Genomic DNA, 25,433 nt, shown 5'->3' with positions numbered 1-25,433 from the left:
ATTGAAATCGCTAGAATAGGAGCCAATACACAATCAATTAATACTTCCCTTAATGAGACCCCAATTTCAAGCAAAATAGCAACCCCATAAGCTCCAGCAACAATCTGTCACATTGATGCTTAAGTTTTTTATTTTGTCAAAATTAACAACAACTAATATAAAATCACAGAAATCAAACCAAATTACATTAATTACAAAAATCACAACAATGCTATAATAATTAAAATCACAAAAATCATAGGGAGGGAATCACTAAAAGGGAGAGGCTGACGACGGTGATAAAGAACGAGGAAGACGGTAATGCTCTCTAGAACGCACAAGACAGGGACGCTCTCTGGAACGCACAAGATGGCAAGGCTCTCTGGAACGCACAAGATGGCAACGCTCTTTGACGCTTCTCCTCGGCTGGATGAGGCACACGCGAAAGCTGCAGTAACCTTGGCAGGGCGCTGTGGAGGAAGCTTCTTTGTCTTCTTTACCGGGGAGGAGAGGCGAGATTGAAGAGAAGAGAAGGAAATACAAAGTGATATGAAGGGATATGAAGGGAAGGGATATGTGAGAAGGATTTAGATTCTCTAAAGTTTGAATTTCACTTTAGAGAGGAAAGTGTGATCTCTCACCATTTATTTTATAGGTGGAACCAAAAATAAATATGAGAGAGAAACTATTTAAGGGTAGAAGATCACACTTTATCCTCTAAAGTACAAATTTAAAATTTAGAGGATCCAAATTCATGTGAGAAACCAGCAAACTAAAGAATATATATTTTTTTAGTATTTTTTAGATTTGTTTAATTTTTTTGGTATGAATGATTATTAGGATTTATAGAAAGATAAATAATTTTATTAAATGTGTTTTTGTTTTTATTTTTTAGATTATTTAAATTTTAAAACAGTAAAATTAAATAATTAATCTAAAAGAGTAATTTTTTTAATATATAAAAAAAGTTATTTAAGTCTTTTTATAAAATTAAATAAAAAATAATTTTTATTTTTATTAAATTATAAAAATATTTTAATAAAATTAGTGATATGATATATATATATATATATATATATATATATATATATTTTTTTTTTTAAAAAATATGATGCTGACATGAAAAATAAATTTTATATGACTTATTATTATTTGTCTATATTTTAAATGTATTGGTACGTATGAATTTATCATTTTACCGAAGCAAATACCATTGTAGATAGTTGATAGATTTACTATTTCGCAAACTAGTCCACCAACACCAAGTTATCTGCTAAATGCAATACATCCTTTATTTTTTTTGGTCAAGAGTTTTTTAGGCTTAGGCCTCATATTTTTTCGATAGGTACACATGTTCATCGGAAAAAAATTACTATAATTGGGCTGGGCTTGTATCAGGAAAAAAATTATTTTCGTAAGAGTGAGTCTATTCTAGATTGTAATGGACTAAAGTGAAAAATCCCTATCGTGGGACGCACATCCAGGATCTAACAAATTACCAAGCGATTATTATGGCCGAGTGGTAAAACTTATGAGATGATTGCCTATTCCATACACTTGACAGTTGACAACTAAAACACCAGAAAAGTAACCATCCGTGAAATTGTAATTTGTTGAATTGCATGCTCTTCGTTCTTCTAACATGTACACCTGCAAATAATAAACAATACATAAGGTGGAGATATTCCAAATCATAGAGCTATGAGAGATTAAAAAACGAACATTAGAGCATTCGTGACCTTAGCTTTCAATAGTTGCACGTGACATGCATGTTGAAAAAAAAAGAAAAAAAAAATAGGGTAGGGCAAAGGCCAATAATAATAGGATATATTAATCCTATAAAAGTATAAAAAAAAAAAGAAGAAGAAACAAATGGAGCATTCGGAAAAGGACGTAATCCACAAAGTGGTTAATGCAAAGTGGGATGTTAAGAACAAAAATTCAAGTTAAGCAGAATTTGCGACTGTACGTCAGTGTTTGGTCCCGTTCGCTATCAATAATAATGATTAATGATTAATAATGCTATGTATGTAGGGTGTTTGGCGGAGCAATAAAGAAAATAGAATGCATGTATATACAAATTGTTAAATACAAAATAAGACATTATTTAAGTCATTATTCCTATCGGCTTTTCATAAACAAAAAAAGCCAAAAAATAATTAAAACAAAACAAATGGTACCATTGAACTATCCTACGAAAGTTCCAGGTACCTTCCTTACACACGATAGTGCAAAGATTCAACTCTAGTGTTGCTACTCCCACCCGGAGGTGCAAAAGACAACCTTTAATATAACAATTCATCTCAGTATCCTTTTTAAACTCCGCATATATTACAATGAAAACATTTAATGTAACACAATAAAATAAGACCATTGTGTTTGTGTGTGCACTTGTTAAAAAAGTTTTAAATAATAATTAATGGGAGTCTCAAATAAAAACGTTTAAAACATTTTTTTAAGATATTTTTTAGTAATTAAAATTCAATACATATATCAATTAAATTATGTTATTTTTATCAAAATTAGATCAGATAAATTAATTTGGTCGAAAAATCGATAAATCAAATCTTAAACCGGTTTAAATTAATATTTTTTTTATAAAAAATAATTATAATAATTCTATTATAAAAAATGACTGAAATATTTTTATTATATATATATATATTTTTTTTTTAAATTTTGAGAATTTTAAATCTCAATTCTGTAACAATATAGAGAGAAGAGAAGAAAATTGTTAGAATTTAGAGTTCTCAAAATTTATATAAAAAAATATTAATTTAGATTGGTTCAAAATATAGTTTACCAATTTTTTAACAAAATCAATTTATTTGATCTAATTTTGACAAAAATAATACGATTTAATCAATTATATGTATTAAATTTTAATTATTAAAAAATATCTTTAAAAAAAATTTTAAACATATTTATCTGAGTGACTCTCATCATTAATAGCAATGGATAAAATTAAAAGAAAAAAAAAAAAGAAGAAGCATATGGTATATATCGTTGTCATAATGGAGTATTATATTAGGGCTGGCATACATGCCAAGCAACCACAACTGAAGTTTTATAAAAAGAAAAAATATAGTAGACGTTGGTTGCGTACATGAATTATTAAAATGCCATTTCTCAACCTTACGGAACATTTAAGAAGATATTATCTGCATATTTTTGGAATGAGACACCACAACTTGCTAAAACGAAGAATCTAATTCTTAATTAGTATTGGTATCAGAGATACGTTGATGTTATGTATTTAAGAAATTTCTGGAGGCCAGTAATTTTTAGTATTTTTTATTATTATTTAATTAATATAAATATTAAATTATTTTTAATAAATAAATTTTATTAATTATGTGTATAAATTTTAAAAAATATAAATATAAATTGTATTAATTTATGTGTATAAAATTTTAATAAATACAGATACAAATTATATGGTTTTATGTATAAAATATTTATAAATATAGATAGATGTAAATTATTGTTGGTCAAATATTAATTAAAAATAATAATATTTAATGCTTAGATAACATTGTTCTATGTATTTGCTTAGTTTTTTTTTCCAGTTCAAGCTTTCTGCTTATATATTTATCAAAAAATAAATAAAAATAATAATCTATTATTAGCCTATTAAAAATAGTTGACGTCATGTGGAAATTTGTAAACGTAATGTACTCATCGTTGCTTCGTTGTTATCCCAGAAATTTTTATACTTAATTTCTCTTTTTTATACTGACGATGAATCCGATAGTAACCAACGAATCTACTTAGCATTTTACGACAGAATAAGTTCCACGTAACAAATAAGTACTGTAAATAAATGAAATAATTCAAAGGTAATACCATCATCCAAAAATAAATGAATAAATAAATGAAGAAGAAGCTAGAGCTGGACCTGAAGAGATGATAATTACTGATTATAACATGGACACGCAAAATGAAACAGAATATGTATATAAAATAATTGAAAATGTCATCAAATGGATAGAATATATATATATATATATATATATATAAGAAATTAATTTTTAATTAATTGATATTATTTTTTTTATTATAAATTTATTTTTTAAGTGTTATGAACTTATGATTTAAAATGAGGATTTAAATTTTAAAATTTACGATTTAAAATTTACGAACTATAATTTAAAATTCAAAAATAATTAGTTCTCGTTTATATTTTGAATTATTTATTATTTTTTTATATCTATACTTGTATATTATTATTGTTATTAAATTTGATCAAATTAAATACGAATAAATTGAATCAATTTAGTTGATGAAAAATACAAATTTTCAGAAATAATTACAAGGTGACTATCATGGGATAAAATATTTTAATATCATTGGTTGATGATAAATAATTGTCAAAAGTAAAAATTATGGGAAATTTACTTGGAAAAACATGAATCGCTACGGTTTTAAAATTAACAACATGAGTTGTAATCTTTTTTTTAATTTTATAAAATCAATTTCATAAAAAGCGAATTGTTTTTTTTAAGTACAATTTCACTTTTTTTAAAAAGAATAAATTATATTTTTTTCTTAATATTTATAATTTTTCTTTTAAATATTTACGTTTAATTTTGTTTTTATTATTTTTTATTTATATCAAAATTATTTCTAGACTTTAATTTAATGTAAAACTTTATAAACAAAATAATAAATTTTTAAAAATAATTTTGATACAAATAAAAAATATTAAAAGATGAAATTAAATGAATAAAAATATTAAAAATAAAACTAAATAAAATTAAACCTTATAAATATTAAAAAAATAAAAATAAAAATTATACTTTATTCTTTAAAAAAAATTAATTTTTTAAAAATGTAATTACAAGTTAATATTCAATTTAGTTCGTAGACTTATACCTAAATCCTCGTTTAGTCCTTAAAATTTTAATTACTTTTTTTTAGTCTTTAAAATTTACAAACATGATTCATATTAGTTTTTAGAATAATTTTTGGCATAAAAAATTTAATAAAATGTTGATATAAACAATCAAATGTCATACTAAAACTTATAAAATAACATTATTTTAGTTTTCACGTTCAAATATTTTAAAAATAATATTAAATCACTTATTTTAAGTGAAAAATTTTCAATAAATGTTATTTATTATGTTTTTTTTTGAATTATTTAAATGTAAAAATAAAAATGACATACAAACTAACGTGAATTATATTTATAAAATTTAAAAATTAAATAAAAATAATTAAAATTTTAAAAATTAAATTAAAATTCGCGTATAAATTGATGGAAAAAATTGAATATTATCCCTGCAATTATCGTCTAACAGTAACTGGTTTCGCCAACGTCCAGGATACATTGATTATTAATATTGGGTAGCGACCTTCCAACTTTTGTGTGCACCTCACTCACTCCTTTTTCAATTTCCATTCACCTCTGCGCTTCTCTATCTTTGCCAACACCCACCTCGCTTGAAGCTTCAATCCACCAACAAAGGTTTCATTTTTCTTTTCATTCCGTCTTTAATCATCATACTTAGCTTACTCACTTTAACCCCACTCCCCCTCAAACTTTTCCTTCTAATTTCTGCTCCGATTTGACTTCTCCTTTACTTCTTCTGCTGTAATAATCCTTCATCCCCGGTTATCTCTGTAAACATGTTTTATCTGAATACGATCTTGTTTTGCTCTCCCTTTTTCTCTCTTGTTTTTTTCTTTGGTCTTGAATTTGATGTTTCTATTCTTATTCGTATTTTCGAGATCTGTATGAAATTGTAGCATTAGTTAAAGGATTTGGTCCCGTTTTAAACTTTGACTTTTTTCTGTCACTGCCTTATTGACCATACCTGGAAAAACAAAAAATCGTTTTTGATCAAATTCAAAACTCACTGTGGTAGCTTAGATATTAGAAAGTCAACTATTTTCACGTTTAGCATTGAGTGCTTAGTAAGAAAATGAAGCCAGCAGTTGCCTAATAATATCTAACTTTCTGTTTATCAGTTTATCTGATTTTATGTCTTATTATTTAGTGTAGAAAAATAGACTAAATTTTCATAGTGTCCTTATTGTTATACTGTGTAAAATTAGGATTGTATTCAGCGCAACTTACTTGAAGTTTCTTTTCTCTTTTTGGTGACAGATTTTCCCTGAATATGGGGGCCAAGCATTTGGCACTGGTTTTCTGTTTATGGGCTGTAACATGTTGTTCACTTCTTCCTTCTTTCTCATTTGGACTTCTGAGAGTTGGTCTGAGCAAAAGGCCTCTTGATCTTCAAAGTATTAATGCCGCTAAAAAGGCGAGAGAAGTCTTAATGTCTGGAAGGCCAATCATGGGTGCATATGAGAAGTATTTTGTTGGGTCAAATGGTGAAGATATAGTACCTTTGAAGAATTACATGGATGCTCAGTATTTTGGCGAGATCGGAATCGGCACACCTCCACAGCCCTTTACTGTCATATTTGATACTGGCAGTTCCAACCTTTGGGTTCCATCCTCCAAGTGCTATTTTTCTGTGAGTTCACTGTATTAAACTACTCTTCTACTTTAGCCCATGACAACAATAAAGAAGTATCGTGGCCCACAAATTCAGCCCAACAGAATACAAAAAAATTCAATTTTAATTTTAGTCTTTATTATCTTATCTTTATCTTATCTTTAATTGTTCTTATCTTATCTTTATTTGTTTTTATCTTTCATAGGACAATGCTCTATATATATTTAGTTTTACCTTCATAGTTTATAATACACTTCAGTACAATTCAATCAATTAACAATCAATAAAAGTTCTTTTCTTTGCTTTTCCTATTCTTTCACAATTTTATCATGGTATCAGAGCCATGGTATCCTCCTTGAGGAGGATATATAAATTATCATCTCTTCGGTGAGAAATCACCATGCTTCTTTTTCAACTTCCTCCCACAATAAATAATCATAGATTTAGTTACATGCATCCAAGTGAAAATTCTACCAATTATCCCGGTTCTTTACCAGCAATTCCGTCTGCGCCTTCTTCTATCATTTCATCTGCAACTTCTTCCGGGAGTTTCGTCAGTATTCTGTTTCAGCAGTTCAATCTGCATCTGTTCTAGCAGTTCCATCTGCACTCTTATTGCGCTCTACGCGCCATTTGAAGCATCTGAAGCAGTTCAATCTGCATCTGTTCTAGCAGTTCCATCTGCACTCTTATTGCGCTCTACGCGCCATTTGAAGACCACTCTTATTGCGTCATACGCGCCCTCTAAAGATCAATCTTGTTGCGTTTTACACGCTTATTTTTTATTTTTTTATTTTTTTTATTTTTTATTTTTTTTCATTCTTTTTTTTATGAAGATCGCTGCTTGCTCTCTCTCCCTCAAGCACAGCATCTCCTTTTATGTATTTTTGCCGTCGACAGCTCAAGCTCCGCCGCACGCAATTGTTTAAAGATCGCTGCTCAAGCACAGCATCTCCTTTTATGTATTTTTGTCGTCGGCAGCTCAAGCTCCGCCGCACGCAATTGTTTAAAGATCGCTGCTCAAGCACAGCATCTCCTTTTATATTTTTGCCGCCGGCAGCTCAAGCTCCGCCGCACGCAGTTTTTGAAGATCGCAGCTCAAGCACAGCATCTCCTTTTATATTTTTGCAGTAGGCAGCTCAAGCTCTGCCGCACGCATCTTCCTCCGCGTCACCACGTCAGACGCGCTTTTCTCAACAATTTCATCAGGAACTTATCCAAGCTGTGGATTATTGACATCTTCCATCCACCAGCTTGCGGGGGGCGTATTAAACTACTCTTCTACTTTAGCCCATGACAACAATAAAGAAGTATCGTGGCCCACAAATTCAGCCCAACAGAATACAAAAAATTCAATTTTAATTTTAGTCTTTATTATCTTATCTTTATCTTATCTTTAATTGTTCTTATCTTATCTTTATTTGTTTTTATCTTTCATAGGACAATGCTCTATATATATTTAGTTTTACCTTCATAGTTTATAATACACTTCAGTACAATTCAATCAATTAACAATCAATAAAAGTTCTTTTCTTTGCTTTTCCTATTCTTTCACAATTTTATCACACTGCTTAACTTTTGTGCTTTTGCAACCCTGTAAATACAAGTTTATCCTATTGACTAATGTTCTTTTCCAGCTTGCTTGCTATACACACAATTGGTACAAGCCAAAGAAATCTAAAACATACATAAAAAATGGTAATGTTATCTTTGAAGTATTCATGTTCACTATGTTGAACTTTGATTGATGAAAACACTGAATTATAGTATTACTGCCAACTTCTTAATCAGGAACATCATGTAAAATAACCTATGGTACTGGATCAATATCTGGTTTCTTCAGTCAAGATAGTGTTAAAGTCGGTGATGTTGTTGTCAAGAATCAGGTGAGAGACTGACTCTATTCATGAGCTTCCTTCCCAACATAAATTGCTTGGTTTTGTAGCAAATTTACACGTGTCACTATTATAATCTGCAGGATTTCATTGAAGCTACTCGTGAAGGAAGTCTTACCTTTCTGGCAGCGAAGTTTGACGGCATACTTGGGCTTGGATTTCAAGAGATCTCAGTCGAGAAATCGGTGCCAGTATGGTATATATTTTGACCCTTTTCTTGTCTTTGTATGTGTCTGGTTTACATGCTAGATTAAGTATGATGAATATTTACTGTGCCTTTTAATTTATGGTTCATTATTTTACAACCATAGGTACAAGATGATGGATCAAAATCTTGTCAACGAGAAGGTATTCTCTTTCTGGCTCAGTGGGGATCCAAATGCGAAAAAGGGTGGTGAACTAGTTTTTGGTGGGGTTGACCCTAAGCACTTCAAAGGAGAACACATTTATGTTCCAGTTACTACAAAAGGTTACTGGCAGGTTAGCAAAATTTAAGATTTAGTTTATCTAGGAATTCCTTTTATATATGTATAATATAATCCTTTACACCAGAAAAATTTTAACGTGAAAATTTTCTCTATCAGATTGAGATGGGAGATTTTTATGTTGGAGGTGTTTCAACAGGTGAATTTATTGTTCTCTAACAATTTGCAACTTCATTTTTTGTTTCGAAGTGTGCCAAATTCTGTAATATTTATGTATATCAAATATCATTGTTATTTCTAGGTGTTTGTGGGGGTGGCTGCGCTGCAATTGTGGACTCTGGAACATCCTTGCTTGCTGGTCCAACTGTATGTGCTTGCATCTTTTCTCTTCTTTTTTGGTTTTCTTTTTCTTTCCTTTTTTCCCCCTCACACGGAGTTCTGTTCTATGATATACACTGACTCGTGATCGATTTTAGCCTGTTGTGGCTGAAATCAACCATGCTATTGGTGCTGAAGGAGTTCTGAGTGTAGAGTGTAAGGAAGTTGTGTCTCAATATGGAGAGATGATCTGGGATCTTTTAGTGTCAGGGGTATGTTTTCCTGCCTTCCCTGTGAACATTTGAACATGATTTGTGGCCGACATTTGTCCAGATGCATCTCCACTCATTGAACATAAATTTTATCTGGGTCTGCAGGTACAACCAGGAGAAATATGCTCGCAAGTTGGGTTATGCTCTAGCAAAAAGAGGTCTGGAAATCCTTTATTTGATAAGCCTTTTTACCTGTTGATGTATTCTTTTCTGCTTCCATTGTTTTTGAGGTTTTAACCTACCTTGCTTGTTCTGCAATATTCCGGCCTACTTAAGGCTTCTAGATTTACTTGCATTCCCTTTACTGTGCAGTGTTGGGATTGAGATGGTGACCGAAAAGGTTCAGAGTGAGGTGTCTGCCAAAGATACTCCTTTGTGTTCTTCTTGTCAGATGCTTGTGATTTGGATCCAAAATCAACTAAGTCAAAAGAATACCAAGGATAGAGTATTCAACTATGTAAATCAAGTAAGCCTTCTGAATCATCCTGCTAACAAGCTTGAGCCGTAGTTCGTACTTGTATGTTATAAGCATATATTGAGTGTTTGTTTTGATAATTGGCAGCTTTGTGAGAGCCTGCCAAGCCCATCTGGAGAGTCAGTGATAAGCTGCGATAGTCTTTCTCGGATGCCAAACATTACCTTTACTATTGGCGATAAACCTTTCGTTCTTACACCAGACCAGGTTAGGCCCTGGGCTTTCAGTGAACTGGAAAATTACTTCCACTACTAATTATGCTGTTATTTCTAATTTCTATGAATTGCAGCTAACACTAACACTTGAGTTTGCTGTGTTAATTCCAAAACTGCTTTTGGTATTTTCAGTATATCTTGAGAACTGGAGAAGGCATTACAGAGGTCTGCCTTAGTGGGTTTATTGCTCTTGATGTTCCTGCTCCAAGGGGACCTCTCTGGTATATAACCTTGTTTATATTAATTTATCAATCAATTTAAAGGCATTTATGCTTAAACTTGCTTTGGTATGGGATTAACTACACGATACTGAGCTTTGTCCTTTTTCTGTGGTACTACTTTCTTTGTGTGCAGGATTCTTGGGGATGTTTTCATGAGGGTCTATCACACTGTCTTTGACTACGGGAATCTCCAAGTTGGTTTTGCTAAATCTGCTTAACCAGATTTATGGAGGATTATCCATGATGTTGTAATAATATTGCTCGTGTTGTAATTTGTAAAGCAGCTCTTAAAACTAGTTACTACTATATTTCAGGTTCACTTTGTGATTCCACAAATGTATTTATGAATGTAGGATAAAATAGTAAAATACTGTGCTTTTTACATTAAGAGAGTTTCATTTCATTCCATGTTTAACACTGTTCAGGATTTCCAGTGTGTGTATATATATATATCTCCATTTTTTTTACCAAAAAGAAACTGTTAATTTATGAATAAATTGGTATTGAGTATTATGGTTTGATGTTCATTTTTAAAATCAAATGGCTTATAAGACATGCATATTTGAAACAACATATTCAATATCGTAAGTCAAGTGTCAGGGATAGTGATTCACATAAATAATTCGAGATAATACTCAATTTGGTCCCTAAACTTACGAGTAAATACCCATAGTAGTCCCTGAGATTCACGCAATTACTCATAGTAATCCCTAAGATTTCGAATTCCCTATTGTAGTCCTCCAGATAGAGCTCCGAGCACTCAAACTAGTCCCTGGCCATATTTCAGGTGATGACTCATCACCGGAACGCTGACGTGGCCTAAGATTGCCACGTGGGACATGTCCAAAACGACGTCGTTTTGGGTTTGGCGCCCTTGAAAGCCAAAAACGACGCCGTATAGTTGTTACTTAATATGAAAAACAGTTTTCTCCACCAACACAAACACTTCGTCTCTTCTTCTTCCACCTTCTGAGTTCTTCTTCATCTCCCCAACAATGGCGTAGCCATAGGGTTGTATGTGCTGGGTTAACAAAAATTTGAGAGAAGAAGTCATCTGATCAGAAGTTGTTGTTGCTCTTCCCTTCCCTTCGTTCACCACAAAGACGAGGTTCTGACGTTGTGATCGGACTCAAGGTAACCTTTTTTTTTTTAGTTTGCATTTTGAATACAGTGTTGTTTGATGATAGCATTGGTCAGTGTTGTTGAGGTTCTGGAGTTTTGGTGTCATTGTAGTGTCTAGGGTTTGAATGTTGGTTGGGGTTTGTGGGGTTGCTGTAATACCAATGAAACAGGGAAGAAACATGGATTAGTATGGAAGTTTGGAAAAAAAAGTTTTCTTGTGGTGATTATTTTTCCTCTGATAATGCATGAGTAGGCTTTCAAATTCTCCCTATGTATTGTAAAAATTTTAAATTTCTTGCAGATGGAGGAGAAGTTGGACATCATGTTTCATCATGGGGGTGACTTCAAAAAAAATGCAGAAGGAATTATGATATATTCTCCGGACAATAAGGCCTGTTTAGGTGATCTAGACACTGATACTCTGGATGTGTTCTACATAAGGAACTACCATAGGGAGCTTGGGTACAATGACATTAAACAGTGCTGGTGGCATGTTCCTGGAAAATGTTTGGAGAAGGGGTTGAGAAATGTAAACAATGACAAAGAGATAAGAGAGATGGTGAATTGTGCTAGGACAAATGAGGGATTGATTGATATATATTTCGAGCATACAGTTTCAGTGCCGGAGGTGTTAGAGGGAGATAACACAGTTGTGTACTTGGATGATCATGGTGGAGAGGGATGTAATGCAGGTACAGATACTGATGTGAGTCCCCCAGTTACAGAGACTCATGCAATCATAGTTGCTCCTCCTATCCCTAAGGTTGTACTCAACACTTCTTGCAAATCCAGTCCCAAAAAAAACAGAACATCTCTACGGCAATCACAACCATCACACTCCAAAACTGCCAATCCTTCCAAGACAACCAAACCTGTGAAGAAGAACAACTCCCCAAAAGCCACCAAGCCCACCAAGCTCACGAAGCCCACCCAGCTCACCAAGCCCACCAAAATCAGCCAGCCCACGAAATCCAGTTAGAACACCAAATCAGATAGGAGCAAGAAGCAGAAACTGTCCAAGAGACCAAGTATTTCCAAGAGACCCTGCACACGGTCTGCTGCTAGAGGATTTACTAGCAAAGTGTTTAACAATGAAGTTCCCTTTGATGTATCTTCTGATTCCTCTGATAGTGAAGAGGATAGCATGTTCAAGCCAGGTCCGGATGAGGGTAGTTCCTCTGAATCTGAGGCTACAGGGAATGATCCTAAAACTGGGAGTAGGATTAGGAGAAACATGATACATGCTACGGTGGGTAAGAGAAATATTAGTCCACTAGGTAAAGGGAAGGAGAAGATATTACATGAAGACGATGGTTTGGTGGAGGAGGTGAGCGATGCTGAGGTTGACCTTGGGTTTGTGGGTTGTGTTCATGAAGGGGTAGAGGATGGCCTAGACCCAGGTGTTGACTCAGATGGCACCAATTCTTGGCACTCGGAGGAGATGAAGACGCCTCCAAACTCAGAAGATGAGCTGGAGGAAGGAAATGAATCTGAAGAGGCAAGTCCGCTGTTTAGGGAGGGTGCAAGGTTTGGAGAGCTGCACCTTGAGGTAGGGATGAAGTTCGGAACTAAATGGGAATTTAGAGAAGCTGTGAGAGAATATACAATCCAAGAGGGAAGGAGCATAAAGATAGTGAAAAATGATAACATTAGGTGCAGGGCGGTGTGTAAGGTGAAAGAGTGCCCATGGGTGGCTTATGCATCAAGAGACCATGAAGACACATGTTGGCAAATTAAGACATTCAATGATGACCACACTTGCCCAAGAGAGGACAAGAATAGGGCTGCCAACAGGAATTGGGTATGCAGCAAGCTTGTGAAGAAGGTGAGAAAGTATCCAAATTTTAGACACTGCGAGGCTACAACTTACTTCAAGACACGGTTTGACTTGACTCTGAATAAAAACTCAATATCCAGGGCATTAATGGATGCAAGAAGTGTAGTGTATGGGGATGAAAAAGAACAATATAGGATGGTTAGGGATTATGGTATGACGCTGTTGAAGACTAATCCCGGTTCCACTGTACAAATATGCACCACCCCCAACCAGATGGTGAAGTTACCTTTGATAGAATGTATATATGCTTAAGTGGCTGCAAAAATGGGTTCAAGGCTGGTTGCCGTCCTTTGATAGGTTTGGATGGTGCTTTCCTGAAGACCCAGTTTGGTGGACAGATTTTGTCAGCCGTGGGGTTAGATGCTAATCATCATATCTATGTCATAGCATGGGCTATTGTCAGAGTGGAGAATACAGAGACATGGAGATGGTTTCTCGAGCTACTTCATCAGGACTTGGGTCATTATAAAGAGCATGACTGGTGCTTCATATCGGATATGCAAAAGGTGTGACTTAATTTGAATGTCTCTATTTGATTTTATGTGATCTTATATTAAGAATTGTTTCGTTATGCTTTCTGTGAATGATTGTGTTTTCATTAGATTTGGCTGGTTAGCTTTTAGTGTAAGACCTTTGATCATTGGATTATTGGATTTTGGTGGTTAGTTATAAGGGAATTCATATTTCTACTGTTATGCTTACTTGAATAATTGTAGCTTCCATTCGAGTATGATGGTTATTTATTTTGTTAAGAATTTTGCTGTTTTGCTTATCTGCATAGACTGTGAGATGATTGGATCTTCATGGTTACTTATTAGGTGTGCTGTTATGCTTGCTTGAAGAATTGTGCTTTCATTATGCTTGTAGTGCATCTTATAGAGAACTTGTAATTACTGGTTTTGTCATTAATCGAGCTATTTTACTAAACGTTAGGGACCTTTATGGGTCACGACCCTCAATTATAGGGACTATTATGGGGATGTTAATCAAATGTTAGGGACTATTATGTGTAACGATTATAATGTCAGGGACTATTATGTGTCTAACATTTACTGAATCTGGCAGGGACTGATATCAGCAGTGAAAGCGGTGATGCCTGATGTGCATCACCGTTTCTGCGTCTGGCATTTATGGAAAAATTTCAACAAGAACTGGAAGGACTTACAGCTAAGGGGACTTCTGTGGGAATGTGCAAGGGCAACAACATACCAAGAATTCAGGGATGGAATGGAGAAGATCAAAAGGTTAAATGAGGATGCCTGGGCATACTTAGAGAAGTGGCCTATGGATGCTTGGACCAGAAGCTTATTCAGCCATAAGCCGAAATTGGATAGCATCTGTAACAATGCCTGCGAAGTGTTCAACGCTAAAATCAAGGATGCACGAGCCAAACCCATCATAACATTGCTGGAGGAGGTAAGGATGTTTGTTATGCGAACCATAGCGAAAAACAAGGTGAAGCTGCAGAATCACACTGGGAAGCTCACACCTGTTATAAAGAGCAGGCTGGAGAAGGTGAGGAAAGAATCCAAGCATTGGAAGCCTATTTGGACTGGGGATAACGGATACGAAAAATTTGAGGTGCACGGACATCCAACCAACCATGTTGTGGACATAGGAAAGAGACTGTGCACATGCCAATTTTGGATGCTAACGGGTAAGTTAATTGTGTTTATGCATTTTACTTTCTTCAGCCATAACTATTATCATGGTTCCTCTCACTGTTTGGCACCTGCAGGTATCCCGTGTGTGCACGCTTGTGCTGCTCTGTCTCGTGTGAACAAACAGCCAGAAGACTTCTGTCACAGATGGCTGACCATGGAGTCATACAAGGAAACTTATAACCACCACATTAATCCAATTCCGGGTCAACCACTGTGGGAAAAAGCAGAGGACTGTAACAGGCCACATGCCCCTAAAATCAAGACAAAACCTGGAAAACTAAAGATGAAGCGGAGGATGGATGCGGACGAGAAGAGTGCTTCTGGATCTAAGAAGCCTAAAGTTGACCCAAAACTCTCAGGCAACACTGCAGATGGTGTACACCTAAAGAGACAGCTGGGTGCATTTACATGCAGTTACTGTGGTGATAAGGGGCATACAAAGAGAAGCTGCAAAAAGAAAAAAGATGCTGATGCTGCTACTGCTGCTGCTGCAGCAGCAGCCGCTGCCACTGCCGCCAAGGCAGCTGAGAAGAAGAAAAATGATGAAGTTCATACTGTGCCAGAGAAGCCGGTTCATCAACCCCAAGACGTGTCTGGCCAAGCAGATTTGGGAAGCAATCCCCAGGAGATCGAATTAACTCAGCCTTCTGCTTCTGAGCAAGAGGATTCTGAAAAGGTAACTAAAATTTTACATTTGAGTATGTTGTTATTTCCATGCATAAACAGTAGTTAATGCCACTTATTTCTCCTATAGGATCCTGCACCGAAAAGACCTTCCAAGCTGTCACCACGAAGACGATCCTCTAATCAGCCAACCGCACCAACAGTGAATCCCTTGCAGGGTGCATCTTCAGTAACATCTTCAAAGTTTGCCAACTTGATGCAGTTCATCCCAACGCCAGGATTTAGGCCTCCAAGAAAGAAGAATTGAATACTAGATATATGTACTTAGGAGTTTCTGTTTTGTGTTTTGTTATTAGTATTTTCCATCGTATAATGACTAGATGGTAAACTGTGATGCAAAGGCCTTTTTGGTATGCCTTGGCCTTGCTTTTGATGAAACTACTGATAGCAGCAACATGGTTTCTAGGCTGCCTTTTACAGTCAACTTTTGTTGTTTCTTGATAGACAATGGAATTTAAGTTAATATGCTATGCTATGTGCTTTACCATTCAAGAAGCAGTTTCTTTATTTTTTTCATACACAATGGAATTTAAATTAACAACAATTTCATAGTTAATAACACTTTTCATTCCATCAAGAAGCAGATTTTTACAAATGTTGATAACAAGGAACCCAAAACCACCAATTCATTCATCATTTACAATACAGGATCACCAACAACACTGTCAATACACACACACCTAACACTAACAACTGGGTCATCACTTTTTGCATCTGCACATCCTCCTCCAACCTTCGAAGCCTCCAATTAACGTTGATCTTCACTTCATCACCACACGATTCTGACTTTTCAACCTGTTCCTCATTCACAGAATCTGCCCACACAAAAAGCCCGCACCATCTCTTCCCACTTGTCTGCAACCAATAAAGGATCAAAGTTTGGAAAGGAACAGCACAAGAACAGTCAGGGGAGGCATAACAACACAAGAACAGTCAGGGGAGGAGAATAACAGCAACAAAAGTGATTACTCTAACCTACATTATAATTGGGGCATCCATAGAACGGTTTGTTCGGATTCGAATCTGTGCCAGACCATCTGAGAACTGGCCTACAGCCACAGCCGCACCATTCTGGCGGCGCCGATCTTCTGCTCTTTGTTTGCGTTCTACTCCGATTCCAGCTAGATGGGGAACGAACAGAGCTTCCACCTCCAGTGCTACCTCCACCAATCATCGACATCAGTAGCAGCCCCGGATGAGAGTGCATGAACAGGAACAAGTGTATGGAAGAGGAAGAAGAAGAGGTGAACAAGACGAAGAGGGGAGGTGTATGAGAATTTGGGGATTTAGGGTTAATTATACTACGAGGGACCAATTTGGGTAAAAATTGGAACTTAGCCAGCTCAGCTAGCCGTTGGCAGCAGTCCAGCGTGGCAATTCTAGGCCACGTCAGCGTTCCGGTGATGAGTCATCACCTGAAATATGGCCAGGGACTAGTTTGAGTGCTCGGAGCTCTATCTGGAGGACTACAATAGGGAATTCGAAATCTTAGGGATTACTATGAGTAATTGCTTGAATCCCAGGGACTACTATGGGTATTTACTCCTAAACTTACATGCGAATCTTAATTTAGTCCCTAAGATTTTAATTGTCTCTATTTAGCCCCCGAAGTTTATAAACGTGTCTTATATTAGTCCCTGAGACCATTTTTAGTATAAAAACGTTAATAGAGCACTGTTGTAGACTATCACATGTCACGTTAAAACTTGTAAAATAATGCAGTTTTAGTTTTGACATTTAAATAACTCAAAAACGACATCGTATTACTTATTTTGTTAGGTAAAATTTTAATAAACACCATTTAGGATGTTTTTAGGTTATTTGAGTGCCAAAACCAAACAAACATCATTTTACAAAATTTAGTGTAGCATCTGACTGTCACGACAGCTTTCCATTAACGTTTGTACGTTGAAAATTGTTTCAAGAACTAACATGAGTTATGTTCACAAAGTTTAGGAACTAAATAGAGGCAATTGAAATTTCATAGACTAAATTGAGACTCGCGTGTAAGTTCAGGGACCAAATTGAGTATTATCTCTAAATAATCCCTTCAAAGACAGAATACCGTCACATCAATAATATTTCTTTCAGGCACATATATAATCCTTTGACACAGAATTCAGCCCCATGAATAATATTTCTTTCAGGTATATTGTTTTCGCCCAACTCCCAACTTCCAACTCCAAATCAATAGATCCCAAATATTATGTTCTTGATCTGACAATTCTGACAAATATCAAATACAACATTTCACATAAACCAATCCACTTGGAGGATATATCAGGTAGTATCATGCTGAGTCAGAGCAGCAAGAGTAAGGTTCCACTATTCTTCATCAGAATCATTGCCAAAAATCGATGAAATGGGAACATTTTTTTTCTTTGCAATATTTGGCTTCTTGATACCAACCGAGACCTGCATGAATTAGGGGGAAGAATCAGTGCTACCATACAAATATTTTAGACAGAAAACCTTGAGTTTTAGACAAAAAAAATATCGCAATATTGAATAGTTAAAAAAATCTCAGTCGGAACTGTAAAGACTTGAGTTTGAACAGAACATCAAGTAGTCAATGATGCAATTCCATGAAAGATGTCAAGCATATACCCAACCACCACGAGACCAAATCCTGATTTCTTTACAAAACTTTGATCTATATATACCTTCGAAGCAGTGCCTTTAGAAGAAAACCCAAATTTCAACGTGTTCCGCTGCTCTTGATCTGTTAGTGCAGTAGCAGTTTTTGATCCAGACGAAGCTGATGCTGATCCAGACTCTTGCTGCAGTTGAAGTCGTTGTTGCTTTTGTGCATCAGCCCTGATTAGTGTTAAGGGATTCAGAGTAAAAGATGACATGGGAAGAAGGAAGTTAAAACCCACCCATGGAAGAAACATAAGGGGGGCAAGAGGGACTAAAAGAACTCTACAGAAAGATCAACACACAAAAGGTAGAACAGGTATAAGAGCGATACATTTGAGCAAACTTCGCCATCTCTTTCTCTTGACGCTGTTGTTCTCGTTTTTGCCTATCATCTCGGCTACTACCACCATGCATTTCCTTCATTTGTTTGAAACGCTGTAATCACACAAGGAATTTGCATTAGAAGAAAAATAAAATTTTGTGCCAATTTGGGAACCAAGTTAGTATTTAAGTAAATTGACTACCTTTCTGTGATTGTGATCATAAGAGCTCAAGTGTGCTTCAAATTCCATTGCCAATTTGTATTGCTTGTTGCAGAGTTCACAATAGAACACCTTTCGAATTTCTTTCACTTCGGTTTGAATTTTTTGTTCGCGTTCTGCTAACACCTGAATTTTCATAATGTGCACGAAGCAGGGCAGAAGAAGCCACCAGGTAATAAAAACTGCAGGAAATTCTCAAGATCTTCCAAAGTTGATGGTTCCTTATGACATACCAATCCGGTCAAAAGACATGCATATATGGTATATGCTGCCTTCTGCTACTAGGTTCAGGTTTAAGAAAATGGATACATCAACCTCAATACTACTACATGGTTCATGCACTAAGAACAACTACAAAGGAAATTATGAGGCATACCTCCCGCTTTCTCACATTTTCCTCTGTCTCCTCCAACTCAATATCTAGTTTTCTTCGCTGGATATTTTCCTCTGCGGTGAAAAAATCATCCTCCTCTTGTTTACCAACCCCAAGTCTTGGATCTCTCATCCCCGACTTTATTGGCTCAATGATTCCTACACGAATTAGATGGACAATTCAACAAAGAAATCATTTGATCCAAGTGTATGGCAAAACCAAATTGTATTTTGCCAAAGCATCCCATAGTTAGGAACATACACAATTAATATTTAAAAGGAAGAAAATAAAATTATCTTTGTTACCAAAATGACTATCTACCAGGAGAGTAAAGTGCAAGCCCACCATTAACAAATTAAACAATGAAGCAGCACAAGAGAAGTATCGCAACTCTTCTCCAAAAGTGTTTTTACTTTGCAGAACACTAAATGGAGTTTCTAAATGCCACATAGGGAACTATTCTTATTCTTAATGGATACAAAATTTACGAAAAGAAAAAATATAACAGATAGAATTACAATAATTGCTGCAATAGTCTATGAAAACAACTACATGCAGATGTATGGACAAGAAAGAAGAAACAGTGAGATGTACATTCTTAAGTTTTGAATGTTCATAGGGTATTATATACCACTGCAATAAGTGATTTAGCGGGAAGAAAAACTTGTGAGCTCATCAACACCACTAAGAATTGATGATAAAGGACTTAATGAAAGTCACACAGCATACAAGGATAGACAATGGCTAAATGCATTCCTATTAAGTAGATTAAAGAGAGGAAGAGATTGATAACTATTGATGAAAATAATACAATAACAGACCTTGCTCATCCTTCCCAAGACCTTTTCCTTTCCAACCCATCTTTTGGAGAAGCTTGAAGCCAATATTAGATGACGTTAACTGCGTATCAAGGGATGCTTGTTCTACATTTTCCAGGTCAACATTCTCTGTTGGCCTGTGGTTGATCGGCAAACGAAAATCCTCCAACGAATTCTCAACAGAGGAGTCCTGATATGCCTGTAACAAGCACTTCATCTCAACACATATAGAAATGGAATAACAACAATAGTTGTGCAAGCTGACATAATTGTTTTACCACTTACCAGTATCAAATGTTAATTTTCTTAAATCAGCAACTTGTAGCTGATAAAAATACATATATGAAACTCAAACAGCTTCTTCAACAAACAAAACAAAGAAATCAAATCTAGTACCTGGTCTCTTTTATGTTGTCTCCTGTCTCGGCCACTGCCAGTGTCCTGTCTCCCATTGGTCCAACGATAGTCCATTATGCATGTAGCTGCAAAGTCACAAGAAACAAACATAACAATAAGATGCAAAGATATTTATTGACAAGGATAAACCAGCACATGAAAAACCCTTACTCAAAACACAAGCTTTTGAACATACATATGAAATTACAAGCTCCAGGTAATATAATCAGACTACCCAATTGAAAAGCAGGCCTATATAGTACATATATCCATGTAGTTCAAGTTACATAAAATTCAAAGTACCCAACCCAGGTTGAAAAGCTAGGATTTTGCACAACCCTTTTGAAATTCAACCAAAACCCAGCTGTGAAATAAATAGAGAGTATGGATTGAGAAAAGTAGAAAACCCTAGCTCAGAAGAGTGTATGGTATCGGAAAGAGGATACCTTAATTCAAAGTTGTTATGGCAAAGATACGGTGCTTGCGTTGGATGATGTTTTCGGATTTCAATGCATAGTCTTCAGCATTCAGATTTATTGATATTTCAGATTTGATCACGAAAATAAACGGATCACACCGAGTTATTTTTGTAATAAAAAAAGAAAAAGAAAAAGAGAATTAATTAACTAATTAAGAATGGACCGTGTTGACTATTGACTTGAAAATATGGGTTTGGGCCGTTTCTGTTGCTACAAAAAATTCTAAACTAATCTTTCATAAAAATGAAAGAAGCCTAAAACCCAAACTATAAAAGAGGGTGAATGATTTCTTGATGCTACATCGTTTTTTTTTTTTTATATCAAAAGATAGGAAACTCGAATCCGTAACCTTTTAATTGAGTATGGGAAGACTATGTCATTTGAGGTATAACTCATTGGCTTGATGCTACATCGTTTTGCACTAATATTAGTGCATAAATAGATTAATGGTTAGATGAAGACAATATAATTCAACGGTTTTTAATTAGTAGAATTTATTTTTTATAATTTGAACCCAATAATTTTATATTATTTATTTATTTTTAACACTAAGGAATGATTCACTTTTTTTTTTTACCAAAGATATGAGACTCGAACTCGCAATCTCTTAATTGAGTATGGGAAGATTATGCCATTTGAACTATAACTCAGTGGCGGAATGATTCACCCTTAAAGAGTGAGAATTTTTTTAAAAAAATAAGGTCTAAGTATAAATAATAGTTGTTTATTGAATTTGAAGATCTATAGCAAATTTTTAAATAGAACTTAGATCTACCGTAAATTAGTAATCTATCATAAATTAGTAATAATGATTATTTAAACAATATATTTTATAAATAATTTTTATTTATCAAAAGATGTATTTCAACGAGATTAGAAATTACTTATTGATTATTGGCCAATGAATATCCAAAAATTTATGTTTAGTGACTAAAGAAGAGAAATTTATTAATTAAAAAATACAAGAAAATATAAGAAAAGAAAATTACGAATATTATTATGCAATTGATTACTACTAGTAACAAGCACCAGTTTATTTAATTTTATATCAACTTCTTGTATCTGCTATGGAGACCATATCACCAAAATCAAAGCGCAATAAGCATGCTAATTATATATCTAATTAAGGACCCTTTAACATAATTAATTACCATTTTATTTTATTCGCAGTAGATGCGAATATCTCTCAAGATAAATCACACAATAGCTACAAATTTGTACTAGATAGATATATAAAGTTTTAGAATTTGAAAAAGGAAGAGAATAAATTGTGCATACAGCATCAGCATCGAGAAACTTGTCTATCCAAACCAAAAGATCATTCATATGTATGTTGCAGCTTTTGCTTTTCAGATAGCTCTATATACATAGATAGCATTATGCTGAAAATCCTAGGAATGAAATTAAAAGGCGATGAAGTTAACCTTCTCAGAAGATGTTATGAGATAGATATCGCTTTCACAGAATCCTGCTTTAATTTTTATAACATACTCAATTCAGTGAACTTACCATTTGATATGTATATGAATGGAAGAAGGAAGCTAAACTCGTTTAACAAAAAACCTCATTATTCTTAAATGTGATTACAGCAAAGAGAAGCACCATCACATCACAATGGCTTAAAATAGCAAGAAGGAATATATTATTGTAGGGGCTAATTATATTTTATATATAAATATAGAAAAGGGAATAGACATATAATATATAGAGTTCCGTGTGCCTAAAAGTACATGTTGGTATGCCAAACCTTGGCCCTTAAAAGGTATTTTAATTTAATATAATTAAGATTTTTTGCAGATTCCTCATGACAGCTTGAAGGCAATAAGATAATGATGGAAATTAAAGAAGCAAAGTTCATTTTCCTTCCAAGAACAGCAATTGGATTAGTTCTGTTATGTGCATGTTGAAATTAAACTTGTAATGTAATACTGTTTTTTGTGAACCTTTTCTTCTGATCTCTTAGCTGGTCACCATCTCAAAGGCACTAAGTACTTTTCTACGGTTGGTAGAGAATAGCTTAAAAGAATAATGAACTTTGTTTCAAAAAGCGCCTAAACAGAACTCTCTTTTTGTCTTAAAATATTTGAGAAACACCTAAACCTTACACTCATCACTATATGCCCCAAAATACAAAAACATGAAAGCATTTTTTGACCACTTCACTCACTCAATTCCCAATTCCTCTTATTCTTTATGCTAAAGTTATGCATTTGTTGTCTTCATTTTATGTTTAGGCACTGTCATTGTAAACACACAAAAATATCTCATCCATATTCAATTTTGCTTTTCCCCTTAATGGAGATCTTAACCTGATCACAAATTATTTTTTATACAAGCTGATGGAAAATTTGTTGGAATTTTGAGCTAATTAACTTTAGATTAAGAAATTAGTATATCTGAAAGACCATTATATTCCAAGTTTTGTGAAATGAATGCTAAAAGTTTAGTTATTATGCTTCTAAGATTAGAATAAAAATTGTTGCCCAGTGAAGAAATTTGCAGCTGTAAAGTTGCAATAGAGTGAATAATGCATGTTAGTATAGCCAAGAGAGAAAGGATAAATCCTATTGCCCCCAGCAATAATAAGAGTGAGTGCATAAAAAGGAAATTTGGTAGGTAGGTATAAGTCTACTATACTATACTCTACTCTACTCTAGTACGTACGTACAAATGTACACAAAAGTCATGCATGAAGATCCAATAATAAAACAAATAAAGAAAAGGGTGAAGCAATAATGCAGTGAAAATTGAAGCTAAGACTTGTCAAGCTATGAAATAGGAACCACTGGACCACAGAAAATGTGCCTTTTTATTAAAGTGGGAACATTGTTCACTGTTCCACTGTCAGTTTTCATTTGAACCATGAATGTTGGTCATTGCATGGTTTCACAATTGAATCAGATTCTCCACACCCTACCCTTTTCTCAGTTTCACAAAGCTAGCCTAGTCCTATAAATTGAGACACACCTAGCCTCCAACTTCTACTTAACTCAACACACTACAACACACTAGTCTTAGTGTGTGTTTTTCATTCATATCTAACCATGGGGGGCAACAACAGGCAAAGGAAATCTTCATCATTCATGTCTGTATTCAGCATTTTCAAATCAAACAACAGGCAGAGAGGTAATTATTATTATGAAGAAGGGGCAAAGGCAGTTACAAAAGTGTGGCCTAGTGATGAAGACAGAGGAAGGTGGGGTGTGGCTGATCCTGTCATTGACATGAAGGCCACGGCTTTCATTGCCAAATACAAGAAACGCATTTCTGACTCTGAAGTTCACTGCCATGCAGCTCATCATGTCCAGAAGTAACAATTTTGTTTCTTTTATTTTGTAATATATCGTTTTTTATTATTTTTCATTTCATTGTAACTCTCATCCATCTCTTGTACTTAGGTACTATATATTATTCATTACAGTTACATCATGTACTCTTCTCTCAACTACAAACAAATAAATAAATGTTAACATCAATAAACAACAATAACTTTCTCATTTCAAAGCTTCTCTTATAATTGATCTATCAATAAATGTAAAAACGGACACATTGTCCCAATTGTTGTAAAATCACATGAGAAAAATAACTTAAATTGAATCATTTTACAAAACTCTTCACGGTTTGAATAAATACTTACTTAAATATCGAAGTGTCTTGATATCTATACCTTAATTGAGTTGAGGTATACTGAAAAAGTTTGTAACGCTGATAATTATAAATTACTAGTGTATATTCCTGTATCCTATACGGGATAATACATAAAATCAAGGACGGACATACCTAGGGGCGAGTGAAGGGCTCGGACTCTCCCAATTTTTTTTAAAAAAGTTAATAGTAATAAGTTATTAAGTATGAATTAATTTTTTAAAAAAGTTATTTAATATTTAGTCTAAGATAAATAAAAGTCTAGTCCAATCTAAATATTAATGATTTCTAATATCTAAAAAGTAAGTAATAATATTTAAAAAATTTGAAAAATATATCATTACTAATACTTTTTACTTAAATAAAATATTTTAAATCCCATCAGGTGGATTTTTTTTCTTCTTGTGACTTTTCTTCTTAATTTATTTGGTATTAATTTTCTCTATTTCAACTGCTACAATAAAATAGGTAGATGATAGCTTAATTCATCACTCAAAATTAATTTAAAAGGTAAGTTATTTAGCATCTATAATAATTGCTGAAATCATATTCTTAATTAACTTGTTATTTATAATATACTCTTCTTACACCTAGGTGGCGCATAACTAGTGATCATGATCACTGATTTTACAATTGAACATGCTTAATTTAATATTAAAAAAAAAGGTCTCTATTGATACGAAATTTGTAATAAACTAATAATTATTACTCTGCCAATATCCAGAATACTAACAAATGATATTTACACTTATCCGAAGTTTGGTGAAAACTTATAAATGTGATATGAATAAAGAATGAAGTGAATGTGAATGATAGGTGTTGGAATTGTTGGTCAAAGAAGTGTTTAAGGAGCAGAGAGAAGAGTTTGAGTTAACCGTACTCTACTCTCTAGTCTCTACATATAACATTTGGATTCATGTCAGCCACTGTTGTGGTCGAGTTTCCTTTATTCCTTTTTGCCAAATT

The 25,433-nt window shown here is 34.1% G+C and overlaps 3 protein-coding genes across 4 annotated transcripts; 2 read left to right on the top strand and 1 right to left on the bottom strand.

Moving 5' to 3' along the window:
- The first annotated feature begins 5,262 nt into the window (after window positions 1–5,262).
- On the top strand, window positions 5,263–10,745 carry LOC112757981 (aspartic proteinase). Of its 2 annotated transcripts, none has more exons than XM_025806531.3 (14): window positions 5,263–5,449; window positions 6,092–6,464; window positions 8,084–8,144; window positions 8,238–8,332; window positions 8,425–8,537; window positions 8,653–8,821; window positions 8,926–8,965; window positions 9,068–9,132; window positions 9,243–9,356; window positions 9,462–9,514; window positions 9,669–9,822; window positions 9,919–10,038; window positions 10,179–10,267; window positions 10,401–10,745. In XM_025806531.3, the coding sequence occupies exons 2-14, from the start codon at window positions 6,105–6,107 to the stop codon at window positions 10,483–10,485; spliced, it is 1,518 nt and encodes a 505-aa protein (XP_025662316.1). In that variant the 5' UTR covers window positions 5,263–5,449; window positions 6,092–6,104; the 3' UTR covers window positions 10,486–10,745. The 2 variants fall into 2 exon arrangements, with proteins under 2 accessions (XP_025662316.1, XP_025662317.1); XM_025806532.3 differs by having other exon boundaries at window positions 5,349–5,575.
- A 2,672-nt stretch (window positions 10,746–13,417) lies between these two features.
- On the top strand, window positions 13,418–16,064 carry LOC112756734 (uncharacterized). Its single transcript, XM_072219877.1, has 4 exons — window positions 13,418–13,732; window positions 14,292–14,883; window positions 14,965–15,566; window positions 15,645–16,064. Exons 1-4 carry the CDS (start codon window positions 13,421–13,423, stop codon window positions 15,819–15,821), a joined length of 1,683 nt encoding a protein of 560 aa, XP_072075978.1. The 5' UTR covers window positions 13,418–13,420; the 3' UTR covers window positions 15,822–16,064.
- Window positions 16,065–17,581: 1,517 nt separating this feature from the next.
- LOC112757974 (uncharacterized) lies at window positions 17,582–21,110 on the bottom strand. The gene is made up of 8 exons (XM_025806519.3): window positions 20,790–21,110; window positions 20,344–20,429; window positions 19,951–20,146; window positions 19,133–19,287; window positions 18,739–18,882; window positions 18,546–18,649; window positions 18,238–18,391; window positions 17,582–17,989 (listed from the first exon to the last, which is right to left on the bottom strand). Exons 2-8 carry the CDS (start codon window positions 20,416–20,418, stop codon window positions 17,900–17,902), a joined length of 918 nt encoding a protein of 305 aa, XP_025662304.1. The 5' UTR covers window positions 20,419–20,429; window positions 20,790–21,110; the 3' UTR covers window positions 17,582–17,899.
- Between the last annotated feature and the right edge of the window lie 4,323 nt (window positions 21,111–25,433).

Source organism: Arachis hypogaea, chromosome 16 (genome assembly GCF_003086295.3).
Source record: "Arachis hypogaea cultivar Tifrunner chromosome 16, arahy.Tifrunner.gnm2.J5K5, whole genome shotgun sequence".
NCBI classification, from domain to species: Eukaryota; Viridiplantae; Streptophyta; class Magnoliopsida; order Fabales; family Fabaceae; genus Arachis; species Arachis hypogaea.
This window is presented reverse-complemented; position numbering and strand designations above follow the sequence as displayed.